The sequence below is a fragment of the Quercus robur genome, chromosome 8, assembly GCF_932294415.1.
Source record: "Quercus robur chromosome 8, dhQueRobu3.1, whole genome shotgun sequence".
NCBI lineage: Eukaryota > Viridiplantae > Streptophyta > Magnoliopsida > Fagales > Fagaceae > Quercus > Quercus robur.
Genome location: NC_065541.1, coordinates 64,228,308 through 64,246,177, shown reverse-complemented (window position 1 = coordinate 64,246,177; position 17,870 = coordinate 64,228,308). Strand labels below are relative to the sequence as shown.

Genomic DNA, 17,870 nt, shown 5'->3' with positions numbered 1-17,870 from the left:
GTAGCCATCTGCCTATTACAAATAGGAGGTTAGGATCCAGTGTAGTAGCAAATGAACGGTTGAGATTGAAAGTTACTTTTTATAACTTTCAATCTTAGCCATTAAATAAAAAAATATTAAAAAAAAAGTACAAAATTAAAAATATAAAAAAAATTTGTGAAGGAAGTTGTGTAATTGCATAGAGCAGTTGCTTTTAACAATTGCACCCAATCTCAAACCACAAACAGGGCCCAAGCAGCAAGGGAATGACAATTCTATTCATAAACAAAAAGACAAAAAAAAAAAAAATCATTTAATCAAAAGTTTTATTCAACCATTGATATGGGTAAACATTTGTATATATTAAAAAAAATTTCTGACGGGTTATATCTTCACTTCACCTACTTTTGTCATGGCAATTCTGAACACAGGACAAGTGTGCCTGTAGGCTGTAGCTCAGTAGCAGAGACAAAGGCACAGAGCTATGCTTGAAGTTAGACCAAGGGGACGGCCCCCTTGACCAGCACGGGTGTGGTGCTGGTTAAGGATGTACTTTTCAAGTTTTCATTCAAAAAGCTGTAAAAAGTTGTAAAAATGCGTACAAAATAGTATAAAGCTGCAAAAGTAAAAAAAAAAAAAAGCAAAAAATTGTACCAAAAAAAAAACAGTAAAAAAGCTATTGTTACCGTGCATATTATTATGCCCGTATATTGTTATGCCCATTAACAAAACCCTCTATCTCTATTTAATATATATAACATGATAGTTAGGATATAAATATTTATATTTGGCCCTCCGAACTGAAAAATAAGTAATTAACCTACTAAATTGGAAGGTAGCCCAAGAAATAATATAGTCACATGAATCTGTGATTGGCATGACCCTTTAATTATTTAGTTTAAGAGATCTAATGTTAACATTTTTTTTTTTGGGTGAACATATCATGGTGGTGGCAAAATTTGTATCCTAAGACTTTTTTTATTTTTTTTTAATTTTATTTTTTATTTGGCAGCAGTAACACTAACTAGTTATTAGTCAGAAGAATCTTAGATATAGAGTGAGATAATAAATATGACTATCAACCTTTCATGGTTCATACCACCGGGCCTTATAGCCCAAGTGGTACTCGGTTTATCATGAAACTGTTAGCTAGGGGGTTTGAGCCTCCGCACCCGCATAAACAATTACCTAGCAAAAAAAAAAAAAAAAAACCTTTCATGGTTCATGCTCTATGATATTCATGGAATGACTATTTACCCAATAAAAATGTAAACTTTTTTTTACCATCATTTCTTTTTAAAAACCTATTTGGAATTCATAGATATAATGCATTTACTTGTTGACGAATTAGAAGAAGGTTAAGGATAGAAAAAATTGTGCTTTTTCTGAATATAGGAAATTATTTTAACTTTCTTCATAAAGTTACTGACTTACTGAAAAATCATGTGAAGGCAGTCATTCATCCAGTTTCATCCACTAAAGTGTTTATCATAAAATTTAGAGAAGATGGATGAGATGCTTTACTTGTCATTATGAAATCATTTTTCAAAGGCACACAACATAGAAAAAATTAATATTATTTGTTTGTAAACAAGTTTTATCAACAAAATTTTACATAACAAAAATTTATGAAATTTGCTAATGGCAATTTAAAACCTGAAAATAGTAGTCTATCAATTTGTTTATAGAGGGGTTGTACTTAGAGCATCTCCAGCAGAATCATCAAATTTTTGTACTGTTTGGAGAATGAACAGTGACTTTTACCTTTATCTACCAACTTTTTCAAATACACTTTCCAACAAACTCTCTATCTCATTTAAATATTATTTCTTCATTCATTATTTATTCTTTTTTTAACAACTACACATCTTCCAACATTTTTTTATTCAACATCTAATTATTATAATAGTAAAAAAGGATTTGAAGAATGAACAGTAGCTCATCAGACTTGATGAGCTACTGTTCATGAACCAAAAAAAATTTCATGTATAGGGAGGCCATTGGAGCAGCATTTTGTGGTTATACTCTCTAAAATAGAGAGTATTTTATGTTTGCTGATGCTATTGGAGATGCTCTTATGGTTACTCTTCTAATTTATATTGCAAGGAAATAAGCATATTTAGCCATAAATATTGTCACAAATTGAAGATGATTTTTATAAGAGAGATGCTACATCTACAACATTTTTATAACATTTTTACAACAAATCACAGGTGGTTAGTTGTTATTGGTTTAAATTTGAAACTAACCCTAAAATTACTTTTTTGCCATAACAATAATAATCATTAAAAATGTTGTAGACATATCATTTCTCTTTTTATAATGAACTATTTGATTATGTGCATCGAAAGGGAGTTGTGAAATTTATTATAAAATCAATTATAGATAATGTTTGTGATATAAAAAAACGGAAAATTTCATTTTGACAAATCATAAATGATTGATCTTGAAATGTATTAAAAAGTTATTATATGTATTTTTTTTTATTTTGTTAATGCTGAATAATGTTTGTTGCACCTCGCGGCACTTTCCATAAATTTTTTTTTTCTTGCTTATTAATTTCATTATTATATAAGTTTAGTTTTTTTTTTTTTTTACCAATATAGAAATTCTACTCTAACCTAATTTAAGTATATATGTGTGTGTGAAACTTCTTCTTAGAGACTTAAACCTCAGCCCTTACCCTCACTCCCATCTAATAAAAATTTTGTACTTGTGGAATGACTATTATGCCAAGGGTGTGCAATGGTTAGGTTTATTGATATAGCAACAAAAAGTTTATGCTCCATACAACAAATAATAAATATTCAAAAGTTTGAAATTTAAATATGGAATTAATTTATGTACCAAACAATTAAAACATGAGATTAATCACCATGAAAGATCTTTCTAAACTCTACCAAGCACATACACTCTATGCACTCAAAGTGTAATTAATTAATTACAAACCACAAGGAAAAGAGTAAAAACAAAAAAGGAAACTGAAATTGTACAGCATGACTATTCTTATTCACTCTCTTTGGGCGGTTCCTCTCTTTCCCCTCCCAAAAACAACCCAGCCATTTCTTTGTTGTTTATTGGTTATGTCAAGGTTTTTGTGCATCTTTGGCTGGTTTATACATTTACTTGGCCCTCTCTTCCGATGTCAAGTCTCAAGCATTGATGTAAAAACTTGAGTATTCTAGCACTTGGGAAGGTCACTTGGAGGTGGTGGTAGAGTCTCATTCGGGCCCATCCCATTTTCTACTATGAATGCCATCTTTAGTCCCCACGTTGTGTGTACTTCCAAATGGCAATGCAAGAGCCAAACACCTGCAGAGTGCAGATACCAATGTAGAATATTGGATCAATTTTTGGATACATAATAATTGTTAAGGATAAGAGGAATGCTATGTCATAGAAGTGGGCATTAATTATTTTCATTGGCAAGTTAGTTTGTACGTATTTTGTAGTAAAATTAATAGTAACTTTAACATTTTCCTAAGAATAATTTGTTTGAAAAACTTCAAGAAGTTATGACTTTTAGTTTGTCGCATGTAGTTGTTCAGTAGCCTAGTCAATGATTATCTATATTTTACAGGAAAAGAAGAAGCTCAAGGTGAGAAAATTTGTTCTTGGTTATGCCACTTCTTTGCGGACTGCATGGCACTATTAATTTTTAAAACATAGTCCATTCTTTTGGGAGTCAGCATCAATGGTGATTCCAAAGAAATGTAAAAGCATTTCAAATTAATTTCCAAAGAAAAAGCTTGATGAGGCTGTAAGTTTAATTACCTGGATTATCTGCCTTGAATCTGATTGCTACCCATCCACCAGTTGGTACTGCAACTGTGTTCCTCTCAACGGGATCAACAAGATTGAACTTCTGTGGATCCTTATTTTTATCAAAATTCCCTAATCCCTTCCCAACCACAAAGAAATTAAACCCATGCAAATGGGTTGGATGGTTCTCTGGTGCTATTACAGCAGTGTCTTGAAGCACAATCTGGACTGTTGAATTGAATGACAACCTATATAGTCTTGTGCCATTATTGGTCTGGAGATTAGATGTTGAGTTACCAGTATAGTTAAAAGGTATTGGGGGGTTTGCTGGAAAATCAACTGTGTAAACTCCTGGTATGTCATAGTGATATGCTTGAAGGAGACCTATTGTTGGCATCACAAAGCTAACATTATTAATATCTCCCACGAGCTTGCTTCCATTGACACATGTGTCACATGGGTTAACACCAACCCCCATGGTGAAAAAGAGAGAATGGTCTATGGTTAATGGGACTTTTGTGGGGTATTGTGGCGAATTAAGGCTTCGAAGTGAGTCAATGAAAGAATATGTTATTGGAGTAGCATTTTGAGCAGGAACACTGGTTAAGATGGTTGGGGGATTAGTAGGGGTGCCTTTGTAGCGCAATGTGGCATAATTGGTCAAGTTGTCAAGGCCAACAGGTGCATCCATGAAAGGTGAGAGTGTTATTATGTACTTGCCAATACCCTGATTAGCAGTTAGAAGGGCATTTGTGGTTTGGCCAGGACTGATGAATATTGTGTCAATTTGGAAGGGCTTGACATAGGAGGCATCGACTTCAACAATTGTTAGATTGTGACCAGCAATTTTGAAGAAGAGCTCGTCATTCACTGCTGCATTGATGATTCGTAGTAAATAGGTCTTACCACTTTCAACATGTAAAGTGTAACCTGCACTTGTAGAAAGGAAGATTAAAGGACCATGGCAAGAAAGGATTAAATTTCACCCAAAGAAAAGAAAAAAAAAAAAGTGGTAGGATTAATTGTAAAAAATTAATGGTAAGCCATATGCTGGTAATATGTATGCTATTATCTTTGTACATTAAAGCTTAAAAAGTCTATTGGGGATATGCTACCCTAGATTTACTTGAAAATTTTCCAATGATTGTCTGCATTTAACAGATTGTTTTTCATACTTCTGCTTACAATAAGTGGGGATGGGGGGTTTGAAGTTTGAACTCAGGTTCTCACCATAGAGAGAACTAAATAATGCCATTTAATTACATGACTCTTAGTCCTTAAAATTGTTTTTCGAATTTGTTTCAAGGGTTGTGTTTCTTAGTGAAACACAACCAGACTTTTTTGCTTGTTCTTTTGAAAAACGAATCAAAAGGGTGCAATATTTTTTTAGTAAAAAGAAAACATATGAATTAAGATGGTATATTATTAACTCTAAAGACATAACAAGATAATGTATACCCCATGTCAGTACCCTGAGAAGAGCAACCAGGAACGGGTCCTGGATGACCATTAATGGTGTGTGTATCTGATACATTTGGTGGAAGACCAGATTGGGTAGCTTGATTGATCACAGCTTCAACGTCCGCTTTCCACCATTCGGCTACAATTCGAAGAAAAAATCACATTAATAGCTACATTTTACTAGGATAACTTAAGCTGTAGTCTATGATTATTGATTAGTTTAGAATTACAATTCACAAGTACTAAAAAAACCTTATCAAAACAATCCAAATAAACATTTTAGCTCACCTAGAATGATGATTTTTTCCTTATCAGGCTTGGGAAATGGGTAAGGAATCCCTCTCTTGGGCAAGATAACAATAGCACCATGTATTGTGGCCCTTAGCCAGGAGATATGTGCATGCCAAAAAAGTGTGCCTCTTTGGCTAGTGAGTGTAAAGTTGTAAATATAGCTCTGCCCTGGCTGTATAGGACATTGTGTGATATATGCAGGCCCATCTGACCAACCGGTTAGAAACTGCCTTACACCGTGCCTGTCATTTCAAGTAATAGTATATAGCTACAATTAGTCACCCATACAAATTTTAATAGGCTTTTGTGCATTTTGGTGATGAGTAAAGATACAAGGACAAAAAAATTTACAATATTTTTCAAAACTGTTGTCGTGTCAAGTTATGATTGAAGTAACGTTACTTTCATATGATCTAGTTAGTGACATGTTATGTTATCTCAATAAGTGTGAAAATTTTTATGTCCCTAGACTTATTTTTGGTGATTAGTGGACTAAATGTGAGATATCCTTGTTCCCACTAAATTCCAATATTATCCGTTGAAAATGGAGGCAGAATTGTTCTCACCAGTGGATTGTGACGTTGTCTGTAACATGGTTGGTGACCCTTACTATCACGGTATCATCTTCTCTTGCATACAGAGTTGGCCCAGGGAATTGCCCATCGACAGTGACAATGGATTTTGTTGCACATAGTTTTGTAATGTTCTTCGAGACCACCTATATAAAGTACCCAGTGTTAGAGCTTTACGTATATATAAAGTGATGAAATTTCTGTTTGAAGAATATAACTTTGATTATTAGTTTTTATTTGGCTAAAGAGAAAAATGGAATTTTAATTGTTACATGTAGTGTTCTTTTCTATCTTAAAATCTAAAAAGGAGTATTAAAATATAAAGGTCAAAGTGATTTTCAGGCAAAAGTGAAATAAGAGCTTTACCTTTCATGTTACATATAAATATAAGAATAAAAATACATGAAAATAAAATAAGAACCTTGTGGTAGGCTACTGTTAATGGAGTATAAAAAAGTGCAACAAAGATTTTTAATTCGAAAAATATTGTAATTTCGTATTCCATACCATGGGTTCTTTTGTTTCAATTAAACAGGCTTTAATTAATTTCACAATCCATATATATATGATAAATTACCAATAAGATTAAAAAAAATTAAAAACTACCAATACCCCCTCTTTTTCTTTTTCTTTTTTTGGTTATGCTTAAGGAAGGAAAATGTTAATGTTACTATACTTTTTTTACCTGCTTTTCATTTATTCTTAACCATGCCCAAATTGCGAAAGTCATTGATGATGATGGACTAACAAAATCGTTTGCAAAATAGACACTTTAATCTCTCAATTTTCAAAATCAAATCTATTTTATTCTTGGGCTTCCTGTTCATTTAATTTTAACAAAATTTATAGTTAAAATTGATTTGCTTAATTTTGAAAATTTTACACTTCCTATAATAACCTTTTAACACATATATATCTCATGATTCTCATTTGGTCACATTAGTTAACTTAGTTAAAATTTTAAGAGATGGAAGATATCTAATGATAAAATTGATGTAATTCTGAAAGTTAGAGGAGTAACTTAACACAATTCATAGTTGAAGGCTTGAAGGACCAAATTGGTAATTTAACCTCTCTCTCTTTTTTTCTTCTGATCTTTTCTTTCTATTTGTAAGGTGATAATTGCATCCACCCTTCATTATAAAACACTTTATGCCACTTTATAAAAATATTTTATCCTACTCATTCCTTTTTTTTCTTTTTTCGTTTTAAATTTTAGTTATTTTATATGTAAAAAAAAATGCATGTTTCTTAAGTTGTGATTGATATAGCATAAAGTCTATGATATAAAACCAAACTTAACAATGTAAATTGAATATGGCCCAGAATAATAATGTCTGGGTCGTTGGTTTTCACCCAGCAATCTGCAATAATGGCAACGAGCAAAGCAATTTCCATCCATCACAGGCAATAATGATGGCATGGCATGGCATTTCAAGCTTTCTTACGTTATTATATTGCATGGCATTCCTAACTTCTTATGTGTGTTGCAAGAAAATGCAACAAAGTATATATTAGAAAATGCACTTACACTGAACTTGTAGTGACGAACCAAGGACTCAACCAATGCTGGAAATAAAAAAGCTCCCAGTAACAATGCCCGAAACCAAGGAGCCATGTTCCTCTCTTTCTCTTTCTCTCTCTCTAGAAGACCTTTAATTCTGACTTAATGTGGTACGACTAACCACCATAACTTATAAAGTAGTAAATCTTTGATGTCATGTCGTTTTAGATTGGTAGGTGAATGAAGAGTGCCAGCCATGAATTCTACCCAAGTTTTCTTTCATGTTACACAAAGTAGTCTGTCCATTTGCATAAGTGAAGCTAATAAGCTCTTGTTGCCGTTTTCAATTGACTGAAACCCATATTAGAGTTGAGACATACCTCTCAACCACACAGCGCAACTCTCTCTCTCTCTCTCTCTCTCTCTCTGAGAAAGAGCCTTCAAAATCATATTTTTGTACTTTTTTCATATATAGGACACCTTTTATTAATAGGCTTTCATTGTAGTATCTTAAATTTTTTTTTTTGGTAAACAATGATTTATATTAAAAACTAAGAAACAAAGTCATCAGTAGTAGCAGTTCATAGCCTATTACGATACATTCGCATCGAATAAGAACACAAAAGGGGAATAACACAAGTGGGAGGGGTGTAGAATCTTAATTAGTATCTTACTTTTGTGTGTTTAGTAAGATTTAAACTTATGTTATGAGCTCCATGAGGATCTAGAATCCATCAGAAATTTGAGGAATTCTCAGAAAATTAATTTATTCAAGTATGACAAAATCAATCTATAACAACACATACTTATCAAAGCCTCTTTAGGGTTATAAGTTTTGACAGGCTTCTCGATCTAAAAATAAAATGACAAAATAAACCTTAAATTTCCTACAACTTTGCTAAAAGACCAAAATAGCATAATAAAATAAAATAACTAAATTTAGGCCTAAAAATAACTATTAACAGATAAAACTATTGAAATATGCATCCATCTGCCTTGATGTTTTGATTATTCAACTTATCAAAAATTCCAATGATACGAGCTCTACATCAAATAATCCCTTGCATGTGTACAGAATATCCAAGTTAATTATTCTTTTTCAAGATACGAATCAGCCAATCCTATAAATTCTCATCATATGTGTATATATTTCAACAATTTTTATGGCCATAAATTAAACCCAGCAACCCCAATAACCCAACCAAAAAAGAAAATAAACAAAGGTCTATTTTGTCATAATAGGCCTTAAATGAATATGCTTGGCCACATATATATATGGATATGTATTGGGAGCTAATACTCTTCCAGAAGAGTATACAAGTATAGGAGATGATGATGATGGTGGTGGTGGGTAATTCATGCTTGTCCGTAAGTGTTTGAAATCTTTTTCAGAGAACTCAAATTTTGTAGTTGAGCAATGGTTTTCAGGTCATGAACTGGAATGGCCTGATTTGCTAGACAAAAAGCTTAAAAAGATTTTAGATGCAGCTTGTAGTAACAGCTCAACTCTCCACAAAATTTCAAATTTCACATCTTTTTCACTATGATTTTTAGTATCTTTCATTCCTTTTTTATTTTCACAAACATGCCTTTCTTAATGTGGTTGTACAAAGAGCAAAGCCTCACCTACAAAAACGAATAAATATATAAATCAAAACCCACATTTATCTCATTCTGCTTCTGTTTCATCAATTACTTGCAAGAGTTTTACTAGCTAGCCGCCAGTCAAAAAAAACAAAAACAAAAAGTCAAAGAGGAAAAAATAAAAAGAAGAAGACTAAGAACATGCAAATTGCAAAGTCCAAATATACCAAACGGTAACTAGAGAAAAGGTGTACACTGGATTTTTTCTGTTGAAAGTCTCAAAAAAATAGTGTGGATAAAAAACCTTATGTACCTATCATCTGACTCAAAGCCCTAAGCTTGATTTTAAGTTTCAACTAAATGCATGAAATCATGAGTGATTGTATATATATTTTATTAAAAAGTTTACACATTAAGATCACGATTTTACTTATCTTAAAATGTAATGTCCAATTTAATGTCCAATTTAAGTAAGTTTGCATTGTACATTTGTACACACGTTGCCGACCCTTAATGCTTAATACTAGTTATTGTCATTTGCTTAAAGATGTATCATCCTAAATGAGGTCATGACTTTTTCACCACTCAATATCAAATTAAGTTGTGACCCAGTTAAGAATTAAATTATGAAAATTGAGCAATTTCTGTAGTCTGTATTATCTACATATTTAATAAAGCAGCCCCTAATTAAAAGCCCATTTCTTAATGAATTGTCAACTTCGTAGAAACCATCAATGTTGTTGCCAAGACAAAGAGTACGTAGGAGCAGAAAATTATGTTTTAACTAAATATTAAACAAATCATCCCCTAATTAAAAGCCCAGTTCTTGAATTCAAAAAAAATAATAATGAAAAAGCCCATTAGATAATGAATAGTCAAATTCGTACAAAACCATCAATGTTGACATGTTGTTGACCAATTGGAAAATAGGCCAAACATCTGAAAATGAGAAAAATAGTTTGTTGAAGATGGTCTAAGCGACAGCAGCAACAAAAATATAAGCAAAACGACAGTGGGAATAAAGGTTGTAAATATAAAACGGCAAGGGAGAAAGCAAAGGAAAAACGCACCGTTTCACTTAAGCATTAGTTGTAGCAGTTAGTTATAGTTTGTGCCACCTGTCATTAGTTGATTGGTTGTTGTTTTAAGTAGTTAGTTAATACTTTTGGGCACTGTGTTTAGCCCCTGTTTTCTGTGTATATATACAGAGCTTGTTGCTAATTATTGATTAACTGCTTATAACAAATTGATAAGCAAGTACAGAGTTGTTTTTCTCTCAAAGCAAGTTCTTGCATTTCTGTTTTGCATTTTCTGATTTTACACAGTTTATTTCAAAATAAAAACAATCTATATTTATAATATTTAATCTAAACCGTGAAATTGATACATTTTAAATTAAGAGGATGATAATGGTTGGATTAGTATAGAAGTTCTAGAAAATCTTCATCAAGTAGATCGACTGGCTTTCTCCTGAATTAGTGGCATAGTACCTGAAGCTAGCGTATGTTACATTTTAAACTTTTGTAAGCAAACTTAGTTTAACACTTTTTTTTTTTCTTTTGTGTGTGTGCGTTTGTTTCGAAGAAAAAAAAACACTTTTTTTTTTTTTTCTTTTTAAGAACAATATCAGCTGTATTTCTCTTGTTTGGTGAAAATGGATATAATGTCACTTACTGATATTGATTTGGAATTCCTCTCTTCTCTTCTAGAACTCCCTCCAACTGATTAGGTTTGAATTGCCTAGACATTTGTTGAAGAACCAGATACAAAATAACAAGATGTAATTCCAATGTTTCCATCAGGTGACAAAACATTTGTGAAGTTGACATTTTTCCACAACATACACATATACATGTGGAATTCATTACATAGGTGAGATGGCCACACAAATCACACTTCTCCACCTTGTTTGAATGCTGCTTCAATAGCACTCTCAATTCTGTTAATGCTAGATTTATACAGAAATCCTAGATAATCAATAATGCTGTCCTTGCATGCGCCTTCTATAGGGTTTATCTCAAAAGACCAGTTAATCAATGTTGAATCATCACCATAATCTACAAGTTTTAATGAATTTAGAGACCCATCTAAGCCAATATTGCTTGCTTCCATTCTATAAACATAACTATGTGATGATGAGTCTATGGAGACCAGCCTCTCCTTGATCCATGACCTTTCTCCATCCTGCTGAGGGAACATGAAACCAGACACCGGCCTAACATAGCCTGGCATGCCTTCTTCCCCAACTAAGTCAGTGCATTGTTCAACCATTTGCATCCATTCAGGTAGCTTTTTAGTTCGACAAACCATGGTCCACACTTTGTCAATGGGTGCAGCTAAAATGCCACCAACTGATCCACTTTATTTCCCATTTCCCATTTCCAATTCCTGCCACAAAGTGAAAATTTGAAACTCACAATTTGTTGATTAAACTTAGAACCAATTTCCTTGCCAGCAGTTTGGATAATCTTTCTTATTTGGTAGTTCATTTTTAAATTCTGCTGAGGTAGATGCAATGAACATCTTTGTACTGGTAAACACTTATGATTCTATGACCACTCTACAAACTTTGAGAAATTTTGAAATGCTATATTTTTATAATAAATAGATCAAGAATATACCTACATAACTTACAAATATATAGCGTCAAGAGCCTTGTAGCTCAATGCCATAACCCAATTCTCTCCAGTTAGAAAACTTGGTTACATACCATACTTATATGTGTTTAGTTCTGTTGCTTGTAAACAAAAACAAATATATATATATATATATATATATGTGTATAACATTCAATTACCAAAATAAATGAACACATAACTTTTGATTACGTACCATGCTTATCTGTGTCTCGTTCTGTTGTTGATTGTATCTAAATGTAATTCAATAGAGTGCCCTCCCTCACAAACAATCCAAGAATAGTGTTGGTAGTTGGTACTCATAAATCCATCCATATATTGCACTATGCACTAGATGGTTGCTTATAAGAAGACATCAGCAGGGAGATGACACAATAAGCTGTCAGGGAATCAATTAAGCAATGTACGGCTTTGTATGTTCCTAGAAGACAAAAAGTAGGAGCTTTTTGGGGGTAACTTCAAGGCTAATGTTCTTAGTGAACTACGATATTTAAATAAGAATAATGGGCTGTTTTCTATTTTTTTTTTTTTTTTTAACTATCAAATACCCATTTTGTCTTGGAAATGCAGTGAAAAATAATCTCTATTTGTTCCAAACAGATCTTTTTGAAATTTTTGTATGGTGTTAGACAAGTACTCAAAGAAACATTCCTGATAAATAGGCACATCATATGAGACAGTTACAAGAAGATAAAATCCATGACAACTCCGTATTAACTTAGGCCAGATTTGGATGCTCCTTGTAATTGAACAGTTCATTTAATTAGAAACCATCAAAGAGTCTTAGTGTGCGTTTGGCATGGATGAAATTTGCTAACTTATTTTATTATTTAGCTTATTTTTGCTATTATTCATAGGCCTTACTACACTTTTTGGTACTATTCATGGATCACACTGTACTATTTCAGCTAACTTTTACCTTTATCTACAGTACTTTCAGCAAAAAGTTTTTAGTTTCGGCAAAATAAGCAGATCCCAAATAAATCCTAAGAAGTGTCATCTGTAAAGGAACGTAACAGCTGCTTGATGTTAGCATTACAGTAGTTCACTTTGAAATTCCAAACAGATTGCTATCTCAGCGCTGGTATGGACCAATGCCTTTCACAGATATTTATTACAGAAATTTTACGTTTATCTTTGTGTGTTATAGATAAACCTATTTGTCATTGAAGATGATTGCAAGGAGGTACACTTATGGCATGTTTGGTAGACTGTAATAGATACTCTAATATAATAGATATTCCTATGGCATAACTATTAGGTTGTTTGGTTATGTTTTTATTACAATGAATAGTTATTCCTTATGAATAACTATTCTTCAAAATGAGAAATAATTATTCATTATCAAAAGTACTGAATATCTATTCATTCACCTTATGTAATAATTTTAAAAAACTTTCCTAAAAAGCCATTAGTTGCCATATCTTCAAAAGGAAAGAAAATAAATTTTCCTTCTTGTTAATTATTAGCTCTATTTTGAACACTCTAAAAGAAATGTATTTTAGAAAATTTGACTTAAAAATGATTTAATTATACATTCTTTTTATACTCTACTAAATTGTGGATGCATATTCAGGATTTTATTTCTAAATGGTCACCAAACTAATGAATATTAATTCTTATTACATTCCAATTTATGTATTCCTTATAATACTTATTCCTATTTCCATGTAATAATTATTACATTATACCAAACGTGCCCTTAGGGTCTGTTAGGGAACCACTTATTTTGCTGAAATTGAAAACTTTTTGCTGAAAGTACTGTAGATAAAGGTAAAAGTTAACTGAAATAGTACAGTGGGATCCATAAATAGTACCAAAAAGTGTAGTGGGACCATGAATAGTAGCAAAAATAAGCTAAATAGTAACATAAGCTTTCAAAAAATAAGCTATCCAAACAAAGTTTTATTTACAGTACAACATTTCACTAGTCAGTACTGGTCTTTGAACCTAATTTTTACTTCAAAAGCACAATTTGAAGAAAATACATGTTTAGTAAATGAGCAATAATTTTGTTCCAAACAAAAAATATATATTATTTCAATTAGGCAGCAGCTCCAACAGGCACCCCAGCCTCAAGCCTGGAGGATCCATACAGTGTTTTCTCAAATCGGATAATCTCATTCTTGGATCCATAAGCAACTTGAGTTCTTTCATCTAAATTATTGATCACCTTGTCTAGTATAGACTGTTTGCCATCACTGCTGTAACCTCCAGCTTTCTCAATCAAGAGTCCCAAAGGAGCTACCTCAAATAATAGTCTTAGCTTGGCTTTGGTAGTTGGGGAGATCACATTAGTGAAGATACCTTTTTCTTTTACAATAATCTGCAGAGAGAGAAATAATGGAGAAATTTAGAGTGCTTGAACACATTTATCATATGTCTCACTGCAGGCAATTCGAATTGAGAGTCACTTAAAACATTCAAACATGGCAACGGGATGTATGAAAGCAAAGGGCACACCTGGTTAACATCCGGCACCATTCCTCCAGTGTATCTCAATGTGTATTTCTCATTTACATAATAGTTGATCAGCTGTTGGGTGATAAAACAAAAAGCTATTGAGTCTTCTGCCATAACACGATTCCCAAAATATATATGCATAATATAATTGTAAAGTTAGGCAATTAATAAGACCTTCTTGTAGTCAGGGTTGTCAAAAGTGGCTCTCAAATTTCCAGGGGAGAATAGCTTTCCTTCATTAATTTCTGTTGTGTCCTTGACATGTTGCCATTTTCCTGACATAATGCACTATGTGAAGAGAGGGAGAAATAGGGAAGGGGTGATACTTTCATCTGAATGGAAACCATTTCATTGCTTGAGAAGGAGAGAACCCTTTAAAATCATTTAAAAGAACATGGTTTATAGATAGAAAAAGTTTTAATCCAAATTAATTATGGAGAAATCTTCTCCAACACATTATGTGACAATTTAAATGATCATCCATGTGTGCTTTTAATCACATGACCTATTTGATGGCCATGTAACATACTAAGATGACTTAGAGTCATGAGATTAAAATGCACGTGGATAATCATTTTAATGGATTGGAGGAACTTTTCTCCGCCATCATAAATGAGTGAATAAGAAAAGAGCAAGACATCTTCCATTAAAGCCTTTGAATTTTATCATATTGTTGAAAGAAAACCTTCATCAAGCAGAAGGAACTCATGGGTGCCAGGGATATCTTTAAGAGCTAGAACATATGTAGTCCGGGGACCATAAATTCCCATGGCTGCAGCAACTTGATCTCTTCCTGTCACTCCAGTTAACTTATCTCCAGGCCACACCCCAAAGATGGTTCCTACTGTGAAATTTGTGTCCACAATACTGGAACCATCTAGTGGATCAAAAGCAACACTGAATCCTCCTGTTCAAATTGTGAAACCTCATAAGTTATATTTTCATATATCTTGTTAATTGCTAATATCAATATTTAAATTTTACACTAGTGTTAAGAATCGCAGACCTTCAACCGGGCCTCCCATGTCTTGGAGTTCAGGAACTTCTTCAGAACATGCATATTTGCAGAAGTGTGAGTAATTCAAGGCCTAAAAATCACAAGTGAGATATGTAAGTTTTATAGATGCTCAAGAAATTCAGATTTAATTCAGGAATCAGAAGTGAATTTGGGGGAAAACGACTTCTAGTCGACCATAATGCGTAATGTCTTGTGCAATTTTCAGATTATGTCACAGTTTAATTGCATCAAATGGAGTTCACAGTAGGATTGCTCGTAAACAAATAGGTAGCTGGAAAGGTTAAAGATGTTAAATTTTTTTGCTTTAAATAAAAGCTTCATTCAAATAAGCATGTACAGGGCTCTAAGCCTACATCTTAACTATAATTTTATTCCCTACATCATAGATAACCATATAAACACCTTAAATGTCATATTTACATTTGATGGAATTGAGTTTTGAGAAGAGTCTGAATTTAGTAAGGACGGGGTGTAAAACCCATGTTTTACATTATCCAATAAAATATTGTCACATTAGTATTTTACTTAAAATTCAATATATCCTATCACTCCTAATAGCATCTCAATAAACTCCCAATTTGGTTAGATTTATATATAGGTATTAGAATTGATTGAGAGTGGTTATGTTTATTCTTAAATATGTGATAAGATGTTGTAGCATATTAGGATTGAAAGGGTAAAACATGGGTTTTACACCACGTCTTTACAGAATTTAATCCCTTTTGAGAAATGTAGTTTTTCTATATTAAATACCAATTTTGACACCTTCAAGCTACCATTCCTCATAAAAGTTTTTATTGACACAAACCAAACAGGATTAAAGTAACATAAAAGGACAAGTTACAAAACATTAATTGGGGAAATTAAGTCTAACCTCAAAAAGAAGCTTGTCTGCAACCATATCCACAGCAAGCTGCTCATCTCCAAAGGAATTCACACATGCTGTTCCTCCACAAGAAGCTGTCTTCACTTTGAAAGAAATGGTCCTTATTGCCTCTCCCATACACGTCATCAACCTGATTAGTCCCTTATCAGGGGTTGCCTTTTTAAGGAACTCTTCCTACAAGCACAAAATCATCCAAATCATAATTATCTATGCTCCCTAAGCCCCCTCTCCATAACTAGATTTTAACTAGTTTCCATGTACTCACCAAGCTGTCACCAATTTCACATCTTGTTACAAGTGAAGAGTTCTTTGCCTTCAAAACTTTTAGAGATGATTTTGGTACCACTCTCAATGATTCCCCAAATAGTGAGCTCGATTTCAAACTCTGTCATGCATATCACACACCCTTTTACAGATTTGCTACAATATATGTTCACTAAAATAGTAGTATATCTCTGTCAATTTAAACGTGCAACTATATCTCATTCAAAACAAAGTATAACATAGAATGGCTTACATGAATTCATGCATATATGTAGTATTAGAACTCAAATTTTCCATACCCTTGAGCTGAAAGATGGAGAAATGGATGGTGGAGATACTAGACCAGTTGAATGCTGAGAAGTAACACTAGGCAAGAATGCCCCACGCGTGTAACATGCTATGCCAGTCTCCATGTCTATAAAACTAGAAAGTGCAAAATGTGTTTCAAACTAGAAAGAACTATGCTTCCTTGAGTGCCACTTGCTTGTAGTATATTTTTCAGTCTGCTATTGCATTGTCTTTGGGCATGGAAACTAGGAATGGTGTGTGACAGTTTGAGATAGGAGATAAGCCGTTAACTGCGTTCCACCACGTGGCAGATGCTGAATGGATAGCTGATATGGTGGTATGGGGGTAAGGTTAATTAGCATCGCTCAGATTTATGTGGTCTTTAAAAGAGATATGGTAGTGAGCCCACTTTTTGTAACCTTGTGCCTAATGGCATGTATTCAGTCCTGCATACGTATTGCCATTTTTAGTTTTTTACTTGCGGATAGAACTATTTATATGTTTTTTTTATCTTTATAAAAATTATACAGGTGTGCTTTTTGCCTTTTAGTCATATGATTCCACCTGTTTAATGATACATGTAACGCAGGACGGATCTAGGATTTCAAGTTAGGAGCAAAAGTATAAGAAGAAAAAAAATCCAAATAAGTATCCATATAGTACTAACAAATTATCAACCAAAATCAATACACAAAATAATTGTTTCTTAATACATTAAGATGCAATCATTTACCAACAAAGGAAAAAAAAATACAAAATAATATTGTTTCTTAAAAGCTTCAAATGTTGCAAAAAAAAAATATATATATATATATATATATTTGTTTTTTTTTTCACAAACTAAAACTTATTTTTGCTACTTTAATATAACATTTAAAATGTCTCATACAATACTGTTTTTGATATTTTGTGTTCTAAATATTAAAATATTTACCATTTAGAACACCTAATACTAATATTCTAATAATGGGCTGATTGATATTTTTTATTTTTTATTTTTTAATTTTATTTTTGTTAAGTTTTTGAGTTCAGTAGTTGCTAGTTGGGCCAGGTTGGGCTAGGCTAATTAAAAGAGAGGGAATCTAAGTTTTGGAATAGTGAATCACAATTCTAGGAAAAAAAAAAAAGTTATATATATATATATATATATATATGTATATAA

At 32.6% G+C, this 17,870-nt stretch overlaps 2 protein-coding genes and 1 pseudogene across 2 annotated transcripts; all 3 read right to left on the bottom strand.

Moving 5' to 3' along the window:
* Window positions 1–2,779: 2,779 nt before the first annotated feature.
* On the bottom strand, window positions 2,780–7,741 carry LOC126697647 (laccase-4-like). Its single transcript, XM_050394718.1, has 6 exons — window positions 7,597–7,741; window positions 6,060–6,211; window positions 5,491–5,735; window positions 5,213–5,341; window positions 3,754–4,671; window positions 2,780–3,291 (listed from the first exon to the last, which is right to left on the bottom strand). The coding sequence occupies exons 1-6, from the start codon at window positions 7,681–7,683 to the stop codon at window positions 3,161–3,163; spliced, it is 1,662 nt and encodes a 553-aa protein (XP_050250675.1). The 5' UTR covers window positions 7,684–7,741; the 3' UTR covers window positions 2,780–3,160.
* Window positions 7,742–11,043: 3,302 nt separating this feature from the next.
* Window positions 11,044–12,104, bottom strand: LOC126696618 (uncharacterized; annotated as a pseudogene).
* Window positions 12,105–13,630: 1,526 nt separating this feature from the next.
* Window positions 13,631–16,982, bottom strand: LOC126697653 (sedoheptulose-1,7-bisphosphatase, chloroplastic). The gene is made up of 8 exons (XM_050394733.1): window positions 16,720–16,982; window positions 16,422–16,541; window positions 16,145–16,330; window positions 15,259–15,340; window positions 14,938–15,159; window positions 14,427–14,527; window positions 14,253–14,324; window positions 13,631–14,115 (listed from the first exon to the last, which is right to left on the bottom strand). Exons 1-8 carry the CDS (start codon window positions 16,831–16,833, stop codon window positions 13,834–13,836), a joined length of 1,179 nt encoding a protein of 392 aa, XP_050250690.1. The 5' UTR covers window positions 16,834–16,982; the 3' UTR covers window positions 13,631–13,833.
* Window positions 16,983–17,870: the final 888 nt, after the last annotated feature.

Excerpts from the sequence above, each read along its gene's own strand:
- LOC126697653 (XM_050394733.1), bottom strand. The coding sequence starts at position 16,833 with ATGGAGACTGGCATAGCATGTTACACGCGTGGGGCATTCTTGCCTAGT. Across the intron at positions 16,331-16,421 it reads GTGAAATTGGTGACAGCTTG|GAAGAGTTCCTTAAAAAGGC; the intron begins GTGAGTACATGG and ends TTGTGCTTGTAG. Across the intron at positions 14,528-14,937 it reads GTTCCTTCTGCTTGATGAAG|GAAAATGGCAACATGTCAAG; the intron begins GTTTTCTTTCAA and ends GCATTATGTCAG.
- LOC126697647 (XM_050394718.1), bottom strand. The coding sequence starts at position 7,683 with ATGGCTCCTTGGTTTCGGGCATTGTTACTGGGAGCTTTTTTATTTCCA. Across the intron at positions 6,212-7,596 it reads TTCGTCACTACAAGTTCAGT|GTGGTCTCGAAGAACATTAC; the intron begins GTAAGTGCATTT and ends TACTTTATATAG. Across the intron at positions 3,292-3,753 it reads ATTCAAGGCAGATAATCCAG|GTGTTTGGCTCTTGCATTGC; the intron begins GTAATTAAACTT and ends TGCACTCTGCAG.